Source organism: Castanea sativa, chromosome 11 (assembly GCF_040712315.1).
Source record: "Castanea sativa cultivar Marrone di Chiusa Pesio chromosome 11, ASM4071231v1".
Lineage (NCBI taxonomy): Eukaryota > Viridiplantae > Streptophyta > Magnoliopsida > Fagales > Fagaceae > Castanea > Castanea sativa.
Window position 1 is genome coordinate 64,917,175 of NC_134023.1, and position 16,157 is coordinate 64,933,331.

Sequence of the window (16,157 nt, forward strand, 5' to 3'; positions counted from 1 at the left end):
CACGTTTTAGTATTCCACTTTGTAACCAAATTGCATGATTATCTAATCTGCTGGATTTCTGTTTAAAGGTGCGTTTGGTAGTTAAATTTATCAATTCCACTTTATAAAACAAGTAGGGTCTAGTGTAAATTTATTCATTATTGTTATGATTTTAGTGAGACAAATTGTCCAGACTCTCAATTTCTTTTCACATGTGATGGTGGGGTTTTTTGACTGAAAAGTTAGAATTTATATTAAAACAATGACAAGGTACAAGAGTACGTAAGGGCCCTGAGACATTTCAGGCCTACACAGCCTAGCCTGACACCCCGGACAACAAAAAAAACAGGAAAACATCACATCACCAATCCCTTCTAGCAACTCTCAAATTGTCCAACTGGATGTCATGACAAAATGTTGTGGCTTTTAATACAAAAGCTTTGTAAATAGATTCTTTATAGATTGCCTTCGCCTTTGCCTTTTGAAGTGGCTTATTATAAAAGACAAACCTCTATTATTAACTTACATCAATTCGTGGACCCTTTTTGCTTTTTGATACTTTTCTTTTTTCTTTTTTCCATTTTGCTGAGAGATACTTTAATTTTCAAATACACAATGTGAAAAGGAAAATTTGTGCTTCCTTTTGCTTTTTGACACATACTTTTTACACAATGTGAGAAGGGAAAAGGACTTTGGAGCCTTTACATGATTAAAAGAGGGGAGAATGACAATTCTGACCAAATAACAAAACGGAATACTTTTTTAGATAATTTTATTAATCAGAGTCCACAGCACAATTATGATTTTGCTTTTATTTTTTATATATCCTGATCTTACCAAATGATAATAGAGAATTGCAAATGTTACAACTCTAAATTGTTAGTTTATTATGTTCAGCTAAACATGCAATTTGTCATAGACTACATGTGACAATAACTGCAGTGTGCAAGCCTTACGATTTTTTTTTACTAAACAAAAAAAATGAGGTCTCTGTGTAGATTTATTGATCCAATGTCACGTGATGAAAATGGATAAGTAAAATGATATGAGTACTTTTACTATTAAGTCACGCTCTTATGGTCTCTTACTTTTGCGCCATATGATCACAAGTCAAAGTCTCCATAAATTTGAAATCAAGAGAATACTACTCTAAGGTGAATTAGCTCAAAAATAATTTGAATATTAATACGAATGGAAGTGTGAAGTATATAAGGGCCAGGCCAGCTCCGACAGCCCATGTGATGCTTTTATGACAAGTCGTACGTGGGGCATATAGACATCTATACTGTTACGTCCAAATTATTGTTCTTGTATATATTGATCACTCTGCCTAAGCCATTCTCCTCACAAACCATTGCTCTCAATCTCATCTTACCTACCTTTAACTATTTCAAGGATTCATTTCATTCACCTTCATTGAGAAATGGCTGAAGGAGCTCTCTTCAACGTAGCTGAAGGAATCATTGGCCAACTGGGCAAAGTAGCTCTCAAAGAGCTTGGACTGCTCTGGGGTGTCAAAGAGGAGCTTCAAAAGCTCGAGGACACTGTTTCAACCATCAAAGCTGTCATTCTGGATGCAGAGGAGCAACAGGCGCAGAATCATGCCATCAGGATTTGGCTGGGAAGGCTGAAAGATGCACTTTATGAAGCGGACGACTTGCTGGATGACTTTTCCACTGAAGTTTTACGACGGGAAGTGATGACTAGGAATAAGAAGGCGAAAGAGGTACGCATCTTCTTTTCCAAATCGAACCAACTTGCATATGGTCTTAAAATGGGTCATAAGATTAAGGCAATTAGGGAGAGACTAGATGCTATTGCAGCAGATAGGAAGTTCCACCTAGAGGAACGTCCTAGGGAGACACAAGTCAGTAATAGGGTGAGAGAAAGTCATCATTTTGTACGTGCTGAAGATATTATTGGAAGAGAGGATGATAAGAAAGTCATTATAGATCGTTTAATGGATCCCAAAATTGAAGAGAATGTTTCGGTCCTTCCTATAGTTGGAATTGGAGGACTGGGTAAGACCACATTAGCTCAATTTGTATTCAATGACGAAAAAATTAAAAATCATTTTGAGAAAAAATTGTGGGTGTGCGTCTCTGACAATTTTGATGTACAAATAATTGTTGAGAAAATTCTAGAATGTGCAAAAGGTAAGAAATCCGAAAAACTTGAAATGAACACATTGATAAATGATCTTTTAAAAGAAATTGGTGGAAAAAAATACTTTCTTGTGTTGGATGATGTGTGGAATTATGATTCTCAACTATGGGATAGCTTAAAAAAGCCTCTATTATGTGGTGCAATAGGTAGTAGAATATTGGTGACTACACGTGAGAGGAAGGTTGCAAAGATTTCAAAAACAATTGAACCATACGTTTTGAGCGGTTTAACTGAAGAAGAGTCTTGGTCTTTATTTAAGCAAAAGGCATTTGAAAATGGACAAGAACCAGAAAATGTAAGAATTAAAGAAATTGGAAAGGAAATAGTTAGAAAGTGCCGAGGAATTCCACTCGCCATAAAGACTATAGGAAGCCTATTGTGCTTTAAGAACTCAGATGAGTGGTTGTCCTTCGTTAATAAAGAATTTTCAAAACTAGATCAAGAAGAAAATGATATCCTACCAACACTTAAATTGAGTTATGATCATCTCCCATCACATTTGAAACAATGTTTTGCTTATTGTAGTTTATTTCCAAAGGATTACGAGTTTGAAGAAAATGAATTGATTAGGCTATGGATGGCACAAGGGTTCATTAGGCTGTCAGGTCAAAACCAATGCTTAGAAGATGTTGGTCATGAGTATTTTATGGAATTGCTTTGGAGATCATTCTTTCAAGAAGACAGAAGATCTAAATTCAAAATACATGACCTCATGCATGATCTTGCGATATTAGTAGCAGGACTAGAGAGCACCACTTTTGAAATAAATGGGAAAAACATTGAAGAAAAAACCTATCACGTGTCATTTGGTTTTGAGTTAGACTCATCAGAGCAAATTCCAACCTCGTTGTTGAAAGCGAGTAGAATAAGAACATTTCTTTTGCCATGTCAACGTATTATATCAAATAAAATGGTATGGAACGAGTCAACTTGTGATGCATTTGTTTCAAGTTTTAAGTTCTTGCGCTTGTTAGATTTGAACTGCACTGACATTAGAAGTGTTCCACGTTCTATCGGGAAGTTGAAGCATTTAAGGCATCTTGATCTTTCATACAATGAGATAAAGATGCTTCCTAATTCAATTACAAGGTTGCAAAATTTGGAGGTACTAAATCTCTGTTCCTGTGATAAACTTATAGAATTGCCCAGAAATATTTCTAGATTAGTCAATCTTAGGCATCTTAACATTGATTGGTGCAATCGTTTGACTCATATGCCACGTGGATTTGGACAATTGACTAATCTCCACTCACTATCTCAGTATGTGTTGAGTACGGACTCTAGGAGTGGTTGTGGGTTGAAGGAACTTTACGGATTAAACCAGCTGAGAGAAAATCTAAGGATTAAAAATCTGAGACACAAGGAAGTTGCTGAGTTAGAACATAAGTCATGTTTGAAAGAAAAACAACATCTTGAAGGCTTGGTGTTAGAGTGGATAGAAAGAGAAGTGGATGTTGAGTACGATGAGATGTCAGTCGAAGCTTTGGAACCAAACCAAAATCTTAAAAGTTTGGACTTAAATGGCTACAGGGGAGTGAAATATCCAATCTGGCTTCCTTTACTCAAAAATCTTGTAAGCCTTACGTTAGTTTCAATGAAGAATAGCCAAGATGTGCTACCATTGCATCAATTTCCTTCTCTCAAAACTCTCTATTTGAGAGATATTCCTTCTCTTGAGTGCGTATCTCCGGTATCAGAGGGTCTTAAGCTTCCACCCCTAGAATCCCTCGGTATTAGGAATTGCCCTAATCTAAAGGGATGGTGGAAGAGGAGGAGCGACTCCATCGAGGAGAACGAAGATGACGCCGATAATTACGGTGAAATATCAACGATAACAGCAAAGAATCATTCTCTGCCTTCATTTAATCATCTTTCCACCCTAATCATTCATGGTTGCCCTAAACTATCTTCCATGCCTTTATTTCCTTATCTTGAAACACTAGATCTGAATGAGTCTAATTTGAGGCCATTGGAGCGAACAATATCGATGGGAATGATAAGTACGGCATCTCAGGAAAACCCAACAGCAGCAACAGTAGCAGAGTCAACCTATTCTGCTCGTTCTTCTTCTTCAACACTTGCTGCCTCATTCACCCCTCTCCCCAAATTAAAATCTTTGGAGATTCGTATGATAAAAGACAGTGATGGTCATGTCCTTCAATCTATACAACATCTGACTGCACTTGAGCAATTTAGTTTATATAATTATAATGGGGATGGGATGGAATTGGAATGGCAAGGGCTAAGGAAGCTGCAGTATCTAGAATTATCTGATCATCCAAAATTGGCCTCTCTGCGACATCTCCGGATTTCGAATTGTCCGAGTTTGACGACATTGCCGGAGTGGATCTGCGAATTCATATCTCTGCAATCACTTGATATTTCTGATTGCCCCAATTTCACTTCATTGCCTGCCCTAACGTCTGTTCAATCACTCCATATTTCTAATTGCCCCAATTTCGCTTCATTGCCTGCCCTAACGTCTGTTCAATCACTCGATATTTTTAATTGCCCCAATTTCGCTTCATTGCCTGCCCTAACGTCTGTTCAATCACTCCGTATTTCTAATTGCCCCAAGTTCGCTTCATTGCCTGCCCTAACTTCTCTTCATTCCCTCGATATTTGGAATTGCCCCAATTTGACATCATTGCCTGCCCTAACTTCTCTTCATTCCCTCAATATTTGGTATTGCCCCAATTTGACATCATTGCCTGCCCTAACGTCTTTGAAGACACTGGAGATTCTGAAGTGTCCCATCTTAGTAGAAAGTTGCAAGAGCCAGGATTGGGTTGCTCGCATCGAAAACTTGAGAGGAGATCTAGCTCCACCAGAAGAAGAAGGATCCAGGTATTGAATTTCATTATGCAAAACAAAATTATTCTTCTTCACCATCTTTAATTGTACAGCTAATTTTTTCCTGGATATTTAATTTCATTATGCAGAACAAACTGAAACAAATAAGGAACATGAACTTAAAACTCGGGGCTTTACCAAAATTTTTGGGCATTGCAGTGGTTCAACAAGTCAATAGCTCAGTGGTGAATAATTATAATTATCTAGAGGTAGTTTCTTGTTTTATTTATCTTTGCCAATAGAATTTTCATTCCTCACATGCATGCTTTCTTCACATATTAGGAGAAAGAATATTGAATTCTTTCCTCTGTTTTTTTTTTTGTATCTCAAACCAAGTTGATTTGGTGATGTATTTTAGTTGTTTTTCTTCTCATCTTGTCAGGTGAGGATCATCAATTGCTGATAAGGAGATAATATTTGTGGGGAGAAGTATATCTGGCAGAAGAATTAGCTTATGCAGGTATTTTTTATGCTTCGGTTATAAGCTCCACCATGTTTTTTTTTTTTTTTCTACAATTGAATAAAAAAAATTGTTTTATGTTTTTTTTTTTTTTTCTGGCTTGTGTAGGTATGAGTTGTTTCATACTGAATCACTAATGTTTCTTTCCTATCTTTTTTTGTCTTGCTTAGCTTGCGTTGGATTTAGATCATAAGTTGATATTCATGGTAGCAACACTTGGATAAAGGAAAAGTAGTTGCTTATTGGCTTTCTCCTTAAATTCAAATGCTACAGAGGTAAACAAATAATAGTCTTTTATTTACTTTTACATTATCATTCTTTGTTCGAAGGGGAAAAAAACAAAGAAAAAGATTTCACTATGGCAGATTCGTCATAACGCTTAATAGTTTATGATCAAAGTTGGGATCCAGTGTCTGTTTATTACTACTCTTATCCATATAGATACAAGTATTGCCAACAGAACTAGATGCCTCATTTTCAAATGTGTGCTTTACGCTTTGATCATCTTCATTTATAATTGCAACTTCTCTAACAATCTCTGGCTTGTAATCAATTTTGGTTACTTTGGTTCTTAGAAGTCTACTAGTGACCAAAATAAAGGGTAAGTCATTAATCATATATTAGGTTTCTCGACCTTTCCTAGAACTTTGAAACCAGTTAATAACCACTCTCCAGAAGTCCATTTTTCTCCTGTTTTCTATGTTTCTTCCTTCTCCAAACAGGAACCTGCTTGACATTAAACTGTATGTCAATTTATCTGGGTATCTGGGGCTATCTTCTTACATACTAGAAGTAGTTCAACAAGTCAATTACTCAGTGGTAAACAATTATCTAGAAGTGGTTTCTAGTTTTCTTTTTCTCCACCAATAGAATTTTCATTCCTCACATGCTTTCTTCACATATTTCTCTGTTTCTTTTTTTTATCTCAAATTAAGTTGATTTGGTGATGTATTTTGGATGTCTTACTTCTCATCTTGTCAGATAAGGATCAGCACTTGGTGATAATGAGATAATATTCGTGGGGGAGAAGTATATCTGGCAACAGCACTGCAGTATTTAGCTTGCACAGGTATTTTTTATCTTTCAATTACAAATTCCACCATGTTTTTATTTCTACAATTGAATAAAAATATGGTTTATGTTTTTTTTGGGCTTGTGGAGGTATGAGTTGTTTCATACTGAGTTGCTAATGTTTCTTTCCTATCATTTTTGGCTTGCTAAGCTTGCATTGAAAACACAATATATACCATCTTTCATCTTACTTTTTATCATTATTAATTTTTATATGGTAGATTGCATTGGATTTAGACCATAAGTTGATATTCATGGTAGCAATTCTTGGATGAAGAAACTTGTCCCAAGTGGTTGCATATTGGCTTTCTCCTTGAATTCGAATGTTACAGAGGTAAACAAATACTAGTATTTTATTTACCTTTCCGTAATCATTATTTGTTTGAAGGGAAAAAAAATAAAGAAAACGATTTTCATTATGGCAGATTCTTCATAATGCTTACTGTAGTTATGATGAAAATGGGGATCAGTGTCTGTTTATTTCTACTCTTATCCATATAGATACAAGTACTATACTTATCCATATAGGTATTGAGTCTATATTGACAATAGAACTAGATGCCTCATTTTTTATATGTATGCTTTAGGCTTTGATCAACTTCATTTATAATTGCAACTTCTGTAACAATCTCTGGCTTGTAATGAATTTTGGTACTTTGGCTCTTATAAGTCTTCTAGTGACCAAAATAAATAAAGGTACGTCGTTAATCACAGGTTTTTCGACCTTTCCAAGAATCTGAAACAAGTTAGTAAATCGCTCTACAAAGTCAAATTTTCTCTTGTTTTCTATGTTTCTTGCTTCTCCAAACAAAGTGCTGCTTTACGTTAAAATTTTACTTCAATGTGGGTATCCAGGGCTATCTTCTTACATTGTAAAAGCAGTTCTCTTTTTAATGTACAATAGATGAAATGAAGATCAAATGTGTAAAAGTGGCCTTTGGCAGTGGTTCTTATCACTTCTTTTGTGAGTGGCGAGCCCAAAGATTTATATAACTTAATGGTTTAATTAATGATTATGCATATTTAAGTATATGAAATTTACTGTCAGTAACTTTTATTTGATAGAATATTTTGCATCAAAACACAGCTTAGATTTTTTCTAGAAATGATATATTTTAGGGATGGTATTCATTTTATGCCCCTGGTCAGTGAAAAACTTAGGGAAGACAATGATTATAAAATCTTAACTTTTATTTTTTCTTTTAATCCAAAATTGATAAGCGAATTCATATTCAAAAAGAGGAGCTTAGATTCTGAAATCCATAATGGTACTTACTGAATGATACCAAGTGAAAAATGCTCTGGTATGACCTGAGACAGCATATATCACCATGAGGCTGAATTAAATTTAAAAGGCTCCATCAGTACTCCATAAAAAGGTTGAGGGCCACAATTCAGATTGTTAATTTACAAGTTATTTTGATTTTTGAGTTCTAAACTTTCTCATGTTGGATAATGAGCAATCAATATCATCCCCTAGAGCTGTGAGCTAGCCACCCCAACAGTAGAAGGGCCCTTCTTTTTTTTTCTTTTTTCTTTTTTCCTGTAGGAGAGTGGCAAATAAATGTTAGGTGGATACTAACTATCTAACTTTATCAACTTCTTGTTTCTCTTTAGATGACCAACTTCTCACATGATTACCTTTTATATGTAGGCATTCAGCAAACATTTTGGTTCATGCAGATACGTAATAGATAGGCACAACCTAAATGCAACACATGGTCACTTGTGAAATGTAGAAAAAAGCAGCAATTCATGACAAGGGTGTGGAAATGAAGGAGAATTCTACAACGTGCTTGGATATGATAGCCTTCCTTCTTAAAAAGAATGAATGTCAGTGGCTATCCCACTTATGGCTACAATGGCAGAGGCAAACAGGAAAAAGTTGGCAAAAGTCTGTTCTTGTATATTTGATATTGGAACTGTATTTGTGAGAACAAGATTCAGAATTCGTTGCATCTTCGACTTCTTTTAGTACGTATGTCAATCATTAACAGAGATCCTTCATAAACACATATTCTAGTATTATTTTTCAAGGATAAAACACAAGAATGAAATCTCAATTCTGTGCTTTCTTTTTCATATTCTTTATAAGCATTCTGATATTTTGAGTATTTTAAACTTGTCTGATTTCATATGCTGTATTTCCCAATCTGTTACCCTGCAACTTTGCAATACATTGAAATTACGTTTCTTTACTTTCACATGATAATTATTCATCCTGAATTTGGTTTCTTCACGCATGATTTGGAAAAATATGCTGGCTGAATTAATACCTGACTACTTATTATTTGGATTACAAAATGATCTTTGCTGCATGATCTTTCTCTTATAGGGTGTAATCTATACTTATTGCCTATCTCAGATTTTTGTTGTGTTTAAATCCTGGTTTTTGTTTATCTTTTGTTGGCTTATCCAATCTGAAACAAGTTCAATGTCAGTTTGTACAGCAGTTAATGACAATGGTGGTGGCAAATATCTCTTGATAATTACTGTGGTGTTTTTCAAAATATTAGCCATTGAAGCTCTAACATCTCTAGCACTGTTACCTGCATGTTTCATATCTTTTTTTACCTTTTTTTTATTATACAAATGGTTGCATCATCACATATTAAATAAAAGAATAAGTAAGTTTTATTTATAATAGACCACAAGGTTCCTGCACTATAATTCCAACCTCATTCTCATAAGTATATAATACAAGTCTTGCTTCACTATGTTAGGATTTTATAACAATCAAATTTAGATCATATTGACCTATATGGACGTTGTTGTGGTCTAGTTGGGTTCTTACTATCAGTGGTTGTGTTCATGAATATAAATTCAGTGTGTTTATTGGTAAGTTTTGAGCTTTTTTTCAAGTTTATTCACTTGTTTCTTTGATTATCAGAGGGAAATGTAGAGACAAGTAGCAATTCAGGAGATGGTTGGGGAAATCAAGGGGGATTCTGCAATGTGCTTGATTATGATAGCCTCACTTCGATAAAGAGATAGTATTATTGACTGACTTAAGTTGTTGCTAAGATGGTAGAGTCAAACAAGAAAGATGTGGCATAAACCTGGTCCCTTTTATTTGACAGTGGAACTGAATTAATGAGAACCGGATTCAGAATTTACTGCCACTTTGACTTCTTTAGGTATGTATGTCAATCATTAACCTAGATCCTTCGTAAAAAGATATATAGCAATCTTGTTTGTTCAATAAAAATAAATAAATAAATAAATTGTCAATGCTAGTCTTTCTTTTCAATGTTCTAATAAGGATTCTCCTGCAACATGCAGTAAGATGACAAGCTGGAAATTGTGTCTCATTACTTTCATTATCATAATATGTCCTTTCCACATTTATATGAGATGAAATAATATGTAAAATGTATTAGTACTTATTTTTTGGCTTTGCCAATTTCCTTTTACTTAGTAAAGAAAAAAATGTTAATCAAGTTTTTATTCAAAAGTGTGCCAAGGAGGTGATGTTTTTGGCTTACTTTGTTGATCTTTTCATAGGTATAATGATAATCTGGTTGGAAATTCAAAGCTGGCAACTATAGTATATAGTACTCCTGGAATCAGCATCTTAAACAATGGGCTTGTGATGATCTCAAAGATCAAAATGCACTCAGAGTTCAAATGGCAGTACCTAGGTAAGGGGAAGATCTATAGGTTTTTGTGAAAGAAATGCTCCTATCACATTATTGCTGAAAATGACTCAATTGCTCTTATGTCATCCTAATTCCTTTTTGTCTTGATTTTAACTTTTGGCTTGTGGATTCTACATCCCCATGTTCTTCCTCTTCCATCGTGCATTGACATCATCCCTTTTTCACTGGACCCTCTCCCTCCTTAAAAAAAATCTTATTTTGCAACAAAATACAAGAAGGGAGTTCTAAACTGAATCTAGTTTTGAGCCTCATTGAGGATACCAAGGAAAGAGGCAAAGCTGGAAGAGGCGCCCCCTAATGAGGTATTTAGGTAATCATCCCCTTTTCACTGGACCCCCTAACGAGCCTCATTTAGATTGGATTAACACACAATTTTGACATTTCAAGTTAGCGTCAACAATTTTAGTGATTGATTATTTAAATTTATGCTCCATTTGGTTACAGAAAAAATGTAGGAGGAAAAAGAAAAGAAAAAAAAAATGAAATTAAAAAGTTTTAATTCGTTATTAGTGGGAACAAGAAACTACTATGAATACTCACTTGTAATGATGAATTCATTTTATTTTAGTCAACAAAACATTATTGTACATCTCTTTCTCTCACTTATCAGGAAAATGCCAGACATTAATGGGCAAGGTTCATACATTACATGGATCCATGTGACTGCTCAAATCCTAGACATAGCAACGAAGACCGTAAGGATCAAAACTCCTAATACTTCCACAGGTTCATTCATATCATTTTAAACTTAGTCCTCTATAAATTTATCAATTATAATTGATCAACTTCATTGTTGTTTTTTGTTTCAAGTATTGCTGATTTTTATTGTATCTGATTATGCCTTTCCTCCAAGCAGAGTTGGTTCCAAAGTTGCATATGCAGCAAAAGCAAAAAATTGAAAAAAAAAAAAAAAGATTAGGTACTTTAGTGGCTTAAGTTCCTTAATGAAGATGTGTGCAACCACAACATATGAATGTATGTGTGCAAGTATTATGCCTTTTTTCCCTTTTTTTTCTTACCAAATGGATGGTTTAGTTTAGGTCTCTAGGCCTGGCGTCTTCCTACACAAGTTCATTTTCTGCTGGCATGTTCCTACACAAGTTCATTTTCTGCTGGATCAAACATCGATGCTTATGATGCAATAGGAAAGATATTAGATGACTTCAATGTTGATACAGAAGTTAATTATGTTTATTTCAATAATTTACATTTATTAAATGAGCAAATATATTTAGTTGATTCTATTTCTATATTCCAGATGGCGAAACTTGAGCTTTGGTTGGACAAAGCAAAAGCGCGAGAAGTCACCAGTTATCAGTTCTTCAAAGTGATACAATGATCTTCAGGTGGGCAAAGTTCTTATGAATAATATTAATCTCAAAAAATTTCAGATTTAATGGAGCAGGGAAATTTTGGTCTTGTCAGCCAAGAACCCTTATTCTTTTCATCCACCATCAAATATAATATTGCACATGGAAAGGTGGTGCAAGAATTGAAGAAATAAGAGTGCACCTGAACTTGCCTATGCTGGTCTTTTACTGATACATTGCTTGAGGTTCTAACTTCTGGTCCATGACTGTACTTTAGATGATCCTTTCATCTTGATAATCATCCAAGTTGTTAATATATGTTGGAATTTTGAAATTTGCAGCTGAGTGGACTCCATGGGTGGTGAAGCACAAGACTAATTTGTCTTGTGGATTTTAACTTTTAAATGCAGCTGAAAGTGCATTTGACGCTGGTTTTGAGAGAATAGCACAAGAGGCATTGGACATGAATGTACGCAAACTATTGTTATTTTGCTTATCATTTGAGCATGATCAAGAATGCCAATATGATTGATGTCTTTCATAGACGATAGATGTTTGAAAAAGTAATGTTATAAGTATAGTCATAACATACTTTCTTTAATCACATCTTGAGCCATTTTCACATGTCTCAACTAGTAATTTTATTTTCTATAAACTATAGTCTTTGTTCACCACAGCGGCACAGAATATCTTTTGACCTAGGTTTATGAATTCTGAATTTTACATTTTAACAAAAAGAAACTATAATATTGCATATAATTACTTCTTTACATTATCTTTATGAATTATTGGCCTATGTCCTAGATATTGAAAGCATTTCTTTTTTTCTCCCAAACTTTTATATGAAGTAACTCAATTGACTAAAAGTTCAAAAGACAATATTAATAGTTTCAGCATTACTGTTTGACCTTGTCTGAAAACATAGACCGAAGTAGCAAAAGTCAAAGCTGTTTATGCTTCCTTATTAGCAATGATAGATTCAAAGTTAAACATAGACCTAACTAATGAGTCCAGGATGACAATGAATCATACAAGGGAAAAATTGACCTTCATCATTTATGCTTTAGATATCCACCTAGGCTAGATATTCAGGTTTTCCAAGGCCTCAGCTTTGCCATTAATTTTGGCAAAGCTTAAATTTTATTTTCGAATTGTGTTTTACCACCCTTTTACTTCTATACAGCATTAGCAACAAAGCAGTACTAGTTTTTTTTTTTTTTAATTGCTCCAATGATTTTGGGGGAAAAAAAAACCAGATTAATCAAGTCATAATTGTAATGTTGTCACTCTTTTCTTTCAGAAAGTCATAATTGTTGGAAAAATTGGAAATGGGCAATGCATAGTGACTGCAATATTGCAAAGATCGTTTGATCCTAAATCAGGTCACCTGATGGAATTGAAAATTGAAAGGTTAAATTGAAGTGGATGAGTTGATAGATTGGTCTTGTCAGTCAAGAATCAGTTTTGTTCAGTGACTCATCCATGCCAACACTGCATATGAGAAAGAAGGAAATGCAAACGAGGTGGAAAGCAAAGCTGCATCAAAGTTACAAATGCACAAAGGTTTGTTAGTGGCCTACGACAGGTTAGTACAGCAAAATATTCTCCAAAACTCATCATTCAATAGTTCTTAATGATCCAAGTTACTAAGTTAATTGAGCTACTTCAGAGTAAAACAACATTTAATAGCTTTCAATGGATAAAGAAAAATGGAAGCATTATTACTTCAATCTTTTTCCTCTCTACAATTGATAAATGTAGGATTATAAATTTTTGTTTTGGAGTTTAGCATTTGCTTACACTCATTGGACCATATAGCTTCATTTAGTTTCATCCAAATAAAATGCAGGGCTACCATATCATGGTAATACGATGAGGATTCCAATTATCCAGCAGGCAGAAGAAACAGGTAGCCATTAGATGTCCAAGATACCAAATACACTCAAAGCTGAATCTGAACGTATAATTGAAGATGCACTGAATCGAGTGATGGTGAACCTGGCGACAACTATTGTGGCCTATCCATTATCTGCATGGTGATCAAAATAGAATTATCATAGAGAAAGGAGATCTTGAGACTTTGATTGTGAATTTGCCACCTTGACAATACGAGAAGGCCGTGTGTTTTTCTGCTGTAGAGTTGCAAATTATAGTAAGGTAGATATTAATTAGAAACAACTCCTTCAAGTACTTTTAGATGATTGATCCTATATAACATGCAACTTGACTCATGGTTGCATTTCAGGTCCAGGAATTTTTCAAACATTTAGGTCACATGTCAATCAGATATGAAGTTAATAGCTATCATCTAATGGTGTGTTCGGATTCTCAGACAAATCTGTTAATAGCTTAATGGAAATTCATCTACTATCAGTGTTCCTACACTTCAATTCTGCAAGAGAGGGAAGCTCTATACTTAGTTATTAATCTAAAAGCTAGAGAAAGCATTATTAGGACTTTAATATAATATTACGACCTGATCCTTTCTTACAAAAGTCATCTGCAAAAAATTTCCTATACTAAAGTAAACTTACAATCCTGATTTTCTTTTTTTTCTCTGAATTTGTTTTCCATTTTGGAGCGTCTTAAATTGTAAGCTAGACCATGAGCATTCATAAGTTAATTATTTCCTCAATAGTTTATATTATTCATATTTATTTTAATTGTGATTGTTTTATTAAATCATGAGGAAAATCAAAATCTGTATAATTTTAAATTCATCAATTGAGTCTTTGACTGCAATCAGCTTGATTTTAACTTCTACTTATCAAAATCAACTATAGTTTCTTTTTCTTTTTGGAAATTGTTGTTTGGTTCCAAATCACTCATGAAGTAAGTGGCAACCTGATATACCAATGACAATCCAATCCTTGGTATAGACAAAAATCATAAGAAGTTCAGTGACATTAATTTCAACCATGTTTGATTACATCTATACGCACGCTTTGAAATTAAGGATGAAGGAACAAGAAGATTTTATAATTAGTCTTTTCTTTTTCACTTATTCAATAGAACAAATGAGAGCCATTTTTGTTTTACGAGTTAGAGTTTTCTTTAAAATACCAAAGTCACCTTGACACTTTATATATATATAGACACACTACTTTTAAGAAATTCATTTTTAGTAAAGAATTTTGAGGAATTCACATAGAAACATTGTACAAAATCTAACATATTCTATACAGTTATTGTCCATATGTTTATAATGTACAGAAATTGTGTCTTTCAAGTTTCAACCTCTTATATAAACCTCTTTCTTCTTCATATTTTTTTATTTTAGTGACCAAAACCTCATCTTTAATTGGACTCTATCTAATTTATTATATAACGCCAAAAAAATAGAATAAACAGGCAATATTGACTAACTAATATGCAAATTAAAAACGAAAAATAAATAGAGGAAATAGATAGTTCAAGGCTTCTTATTTCTTTCCATGAACCTATGAAAGTATCTTCCTAGGAAGCAATATTGTAAAAGGAATTTTGTTGAACTCTGAAGTCATACTCCATTTAATATTTTTTTTTTGAGATAAATAATTTTTATTATTAAATTAATGCTATCTAAATAAATACTCAAAATAGTGACAATTGATTGAAGTAAAATTAAGATATAATATATAATATTATATTTGGTACTAATACATAACTCTTTACTTAAAACAACAAAAATTAAGACATAATTTCTAATATTATATTTGGTACATCACTCATTTGGATGCTTTTTTTTGGTTTGCTGCCCCCGCGCGCGCGGGGGCGGGGGTGTGACCCTCCCTTTTAAAATTTTTTCAACCTAAAGACACATTGATTTATAATTTTTTTTTTTTTTTAGATAAATTGGTTGTTGGTGAAGAGATTTGAATCTTAACTGTCTCTATTAAAAACACCAATAAATAACAATTAAGTTACAAAACTCTTAACGATTTAAACTTTTTTAAATACAAGTATTTTGATAAGATTTTAAAATGTATGACATCCTAACCTCTCTAAAATATAAGATTTTTTTTTTCTTCCCCTTGTTACAAGTAATCATTTGGGTTTATGGTATCAACCTTGAGGCCCATTAAATTACTTTTGGGCCCTCATTCTCATGACTACTTATGGGCCCTTATTCTCAACTTGCCCAAGAAAAAAAAAAGTATATATATGGGCCTTAATACTCATTCTTATTTATTTGTTTTTTGGTAGAAATAATGGACTTACAAGAAATTTGACACTTAGTCCTCTATTTATTGGTGTGCTGAAAATGTGGTATTCAATTTTTAATGTATTATAGTGCTACTTATCAATTACACAAACAAAGTTTACCTTCAAATTGAGTTGGAGGAATCTCCTTGTCATAAATTAATATGTCATAAGACCATCCATATGTATTAAATAGCATGATTCATTAAAATATTTAAACAATTCATATAACTATTGAGTAAATCATATGACTTCAAGCAAATACCAAAATAAAAAATCAAATGACTAACTATAAACGTGGAGAGTTTGTTAGGTTGCCACGTGATGGGTTAGAAGAACATTTCCCCAGTTTGGAAGTAAACTTTACCCAAATTCATACATAGTCTTCCACACCGAAGCCAAAATTATAAAGAAAAAAAGAACTCACCATCGCCGTACCTAAAAACAACAATGATAAATTTAAGCTAAGGACAAATA

At 33.6% G+C, this 16,157-nt stretch overlaps 1 protein-coding gene across 29 annotated transcripts; it reads left to right on the forward strand.

Annotated features, from left to right (window-relative positions):
• The first annotated feature begins 1,299 nt into the window (after nucleotides 1-1,299).
• On the forward strand, nucleotides 1,300-14,161 carry LOC142617400 (disease resistance protein RGA2-like). Of its 29 annotated transcripts, none has more exons than XM_075790242.1 (18): nucleotides 1,300-4,992; nucleotides 5,088-5,207; nucleotides 5,381-5,458; nucleotides 5,629-5,733; nucleotides 6,440-6,527; nucleotides 6,751-6,863; nucleotides 8,184-8,507; nucleotides 9,420-9,666; nucleotides 10,034-10,170; nucleotides 10,404-10,498; nucleotides 10,799-10,914; nucleotides 11,045-11,163; nucleotides 11,224-11,534; nucleotides 11,614-11,743; nucleotides 11,840-11,967; nucleotides 12,799-13,083; nucleotides 13,348-13,655; nucleotides 13,744-14,161. In XM_075790242.1, exons 1-2 carry the CDS (start codon nucleotides 1,403-1,405, stop codon nucleotides 5,095-5,097), a joined length of 3,600 nt encoding a protein of 1,199 aa, XP_075646357.1. In that variant the 5' UTR covers nucleotides 1,300-1,402; the 3' UTR covers nucleotides 5,098-5,207; nucleotides 5,381-5,458; nucleotides 5,629-5,733; nucleotides 6,440-6,527; nucleotides 6,751-6,863; nucleotides 8,184-8,507; nucleotides 9,420-9,666; nucleotides 10,034-10,170; nucleotides 10,404-10,498; nucleotides 10,799-10,914; nucleotides 11,045-11,163; nucleotides 11,224-11,534; nucleotides 11,614-11,743; nucleotides 11,840-11,967; nucleotides 12,799-13,083; nucleotides 13,348-13,655; nucleotides 13,744-14,161. The 29 variants fall into 29 exon arrangements, with proteins under 29 accessions (XP_075646357.1, XP_075646353.1, XP_075646363.1 ...); XM_075790238.1 differs by having other exon boundaries at nucleotides 10,404-10,490; XM_075790248.1 differs by having other exon boundaries at nucleotides 10,404-10,490; nucleotides 10,799-10,883.
• Nucleotides 14,162-16,157: the final 1,996 nt, after the last annotated feature.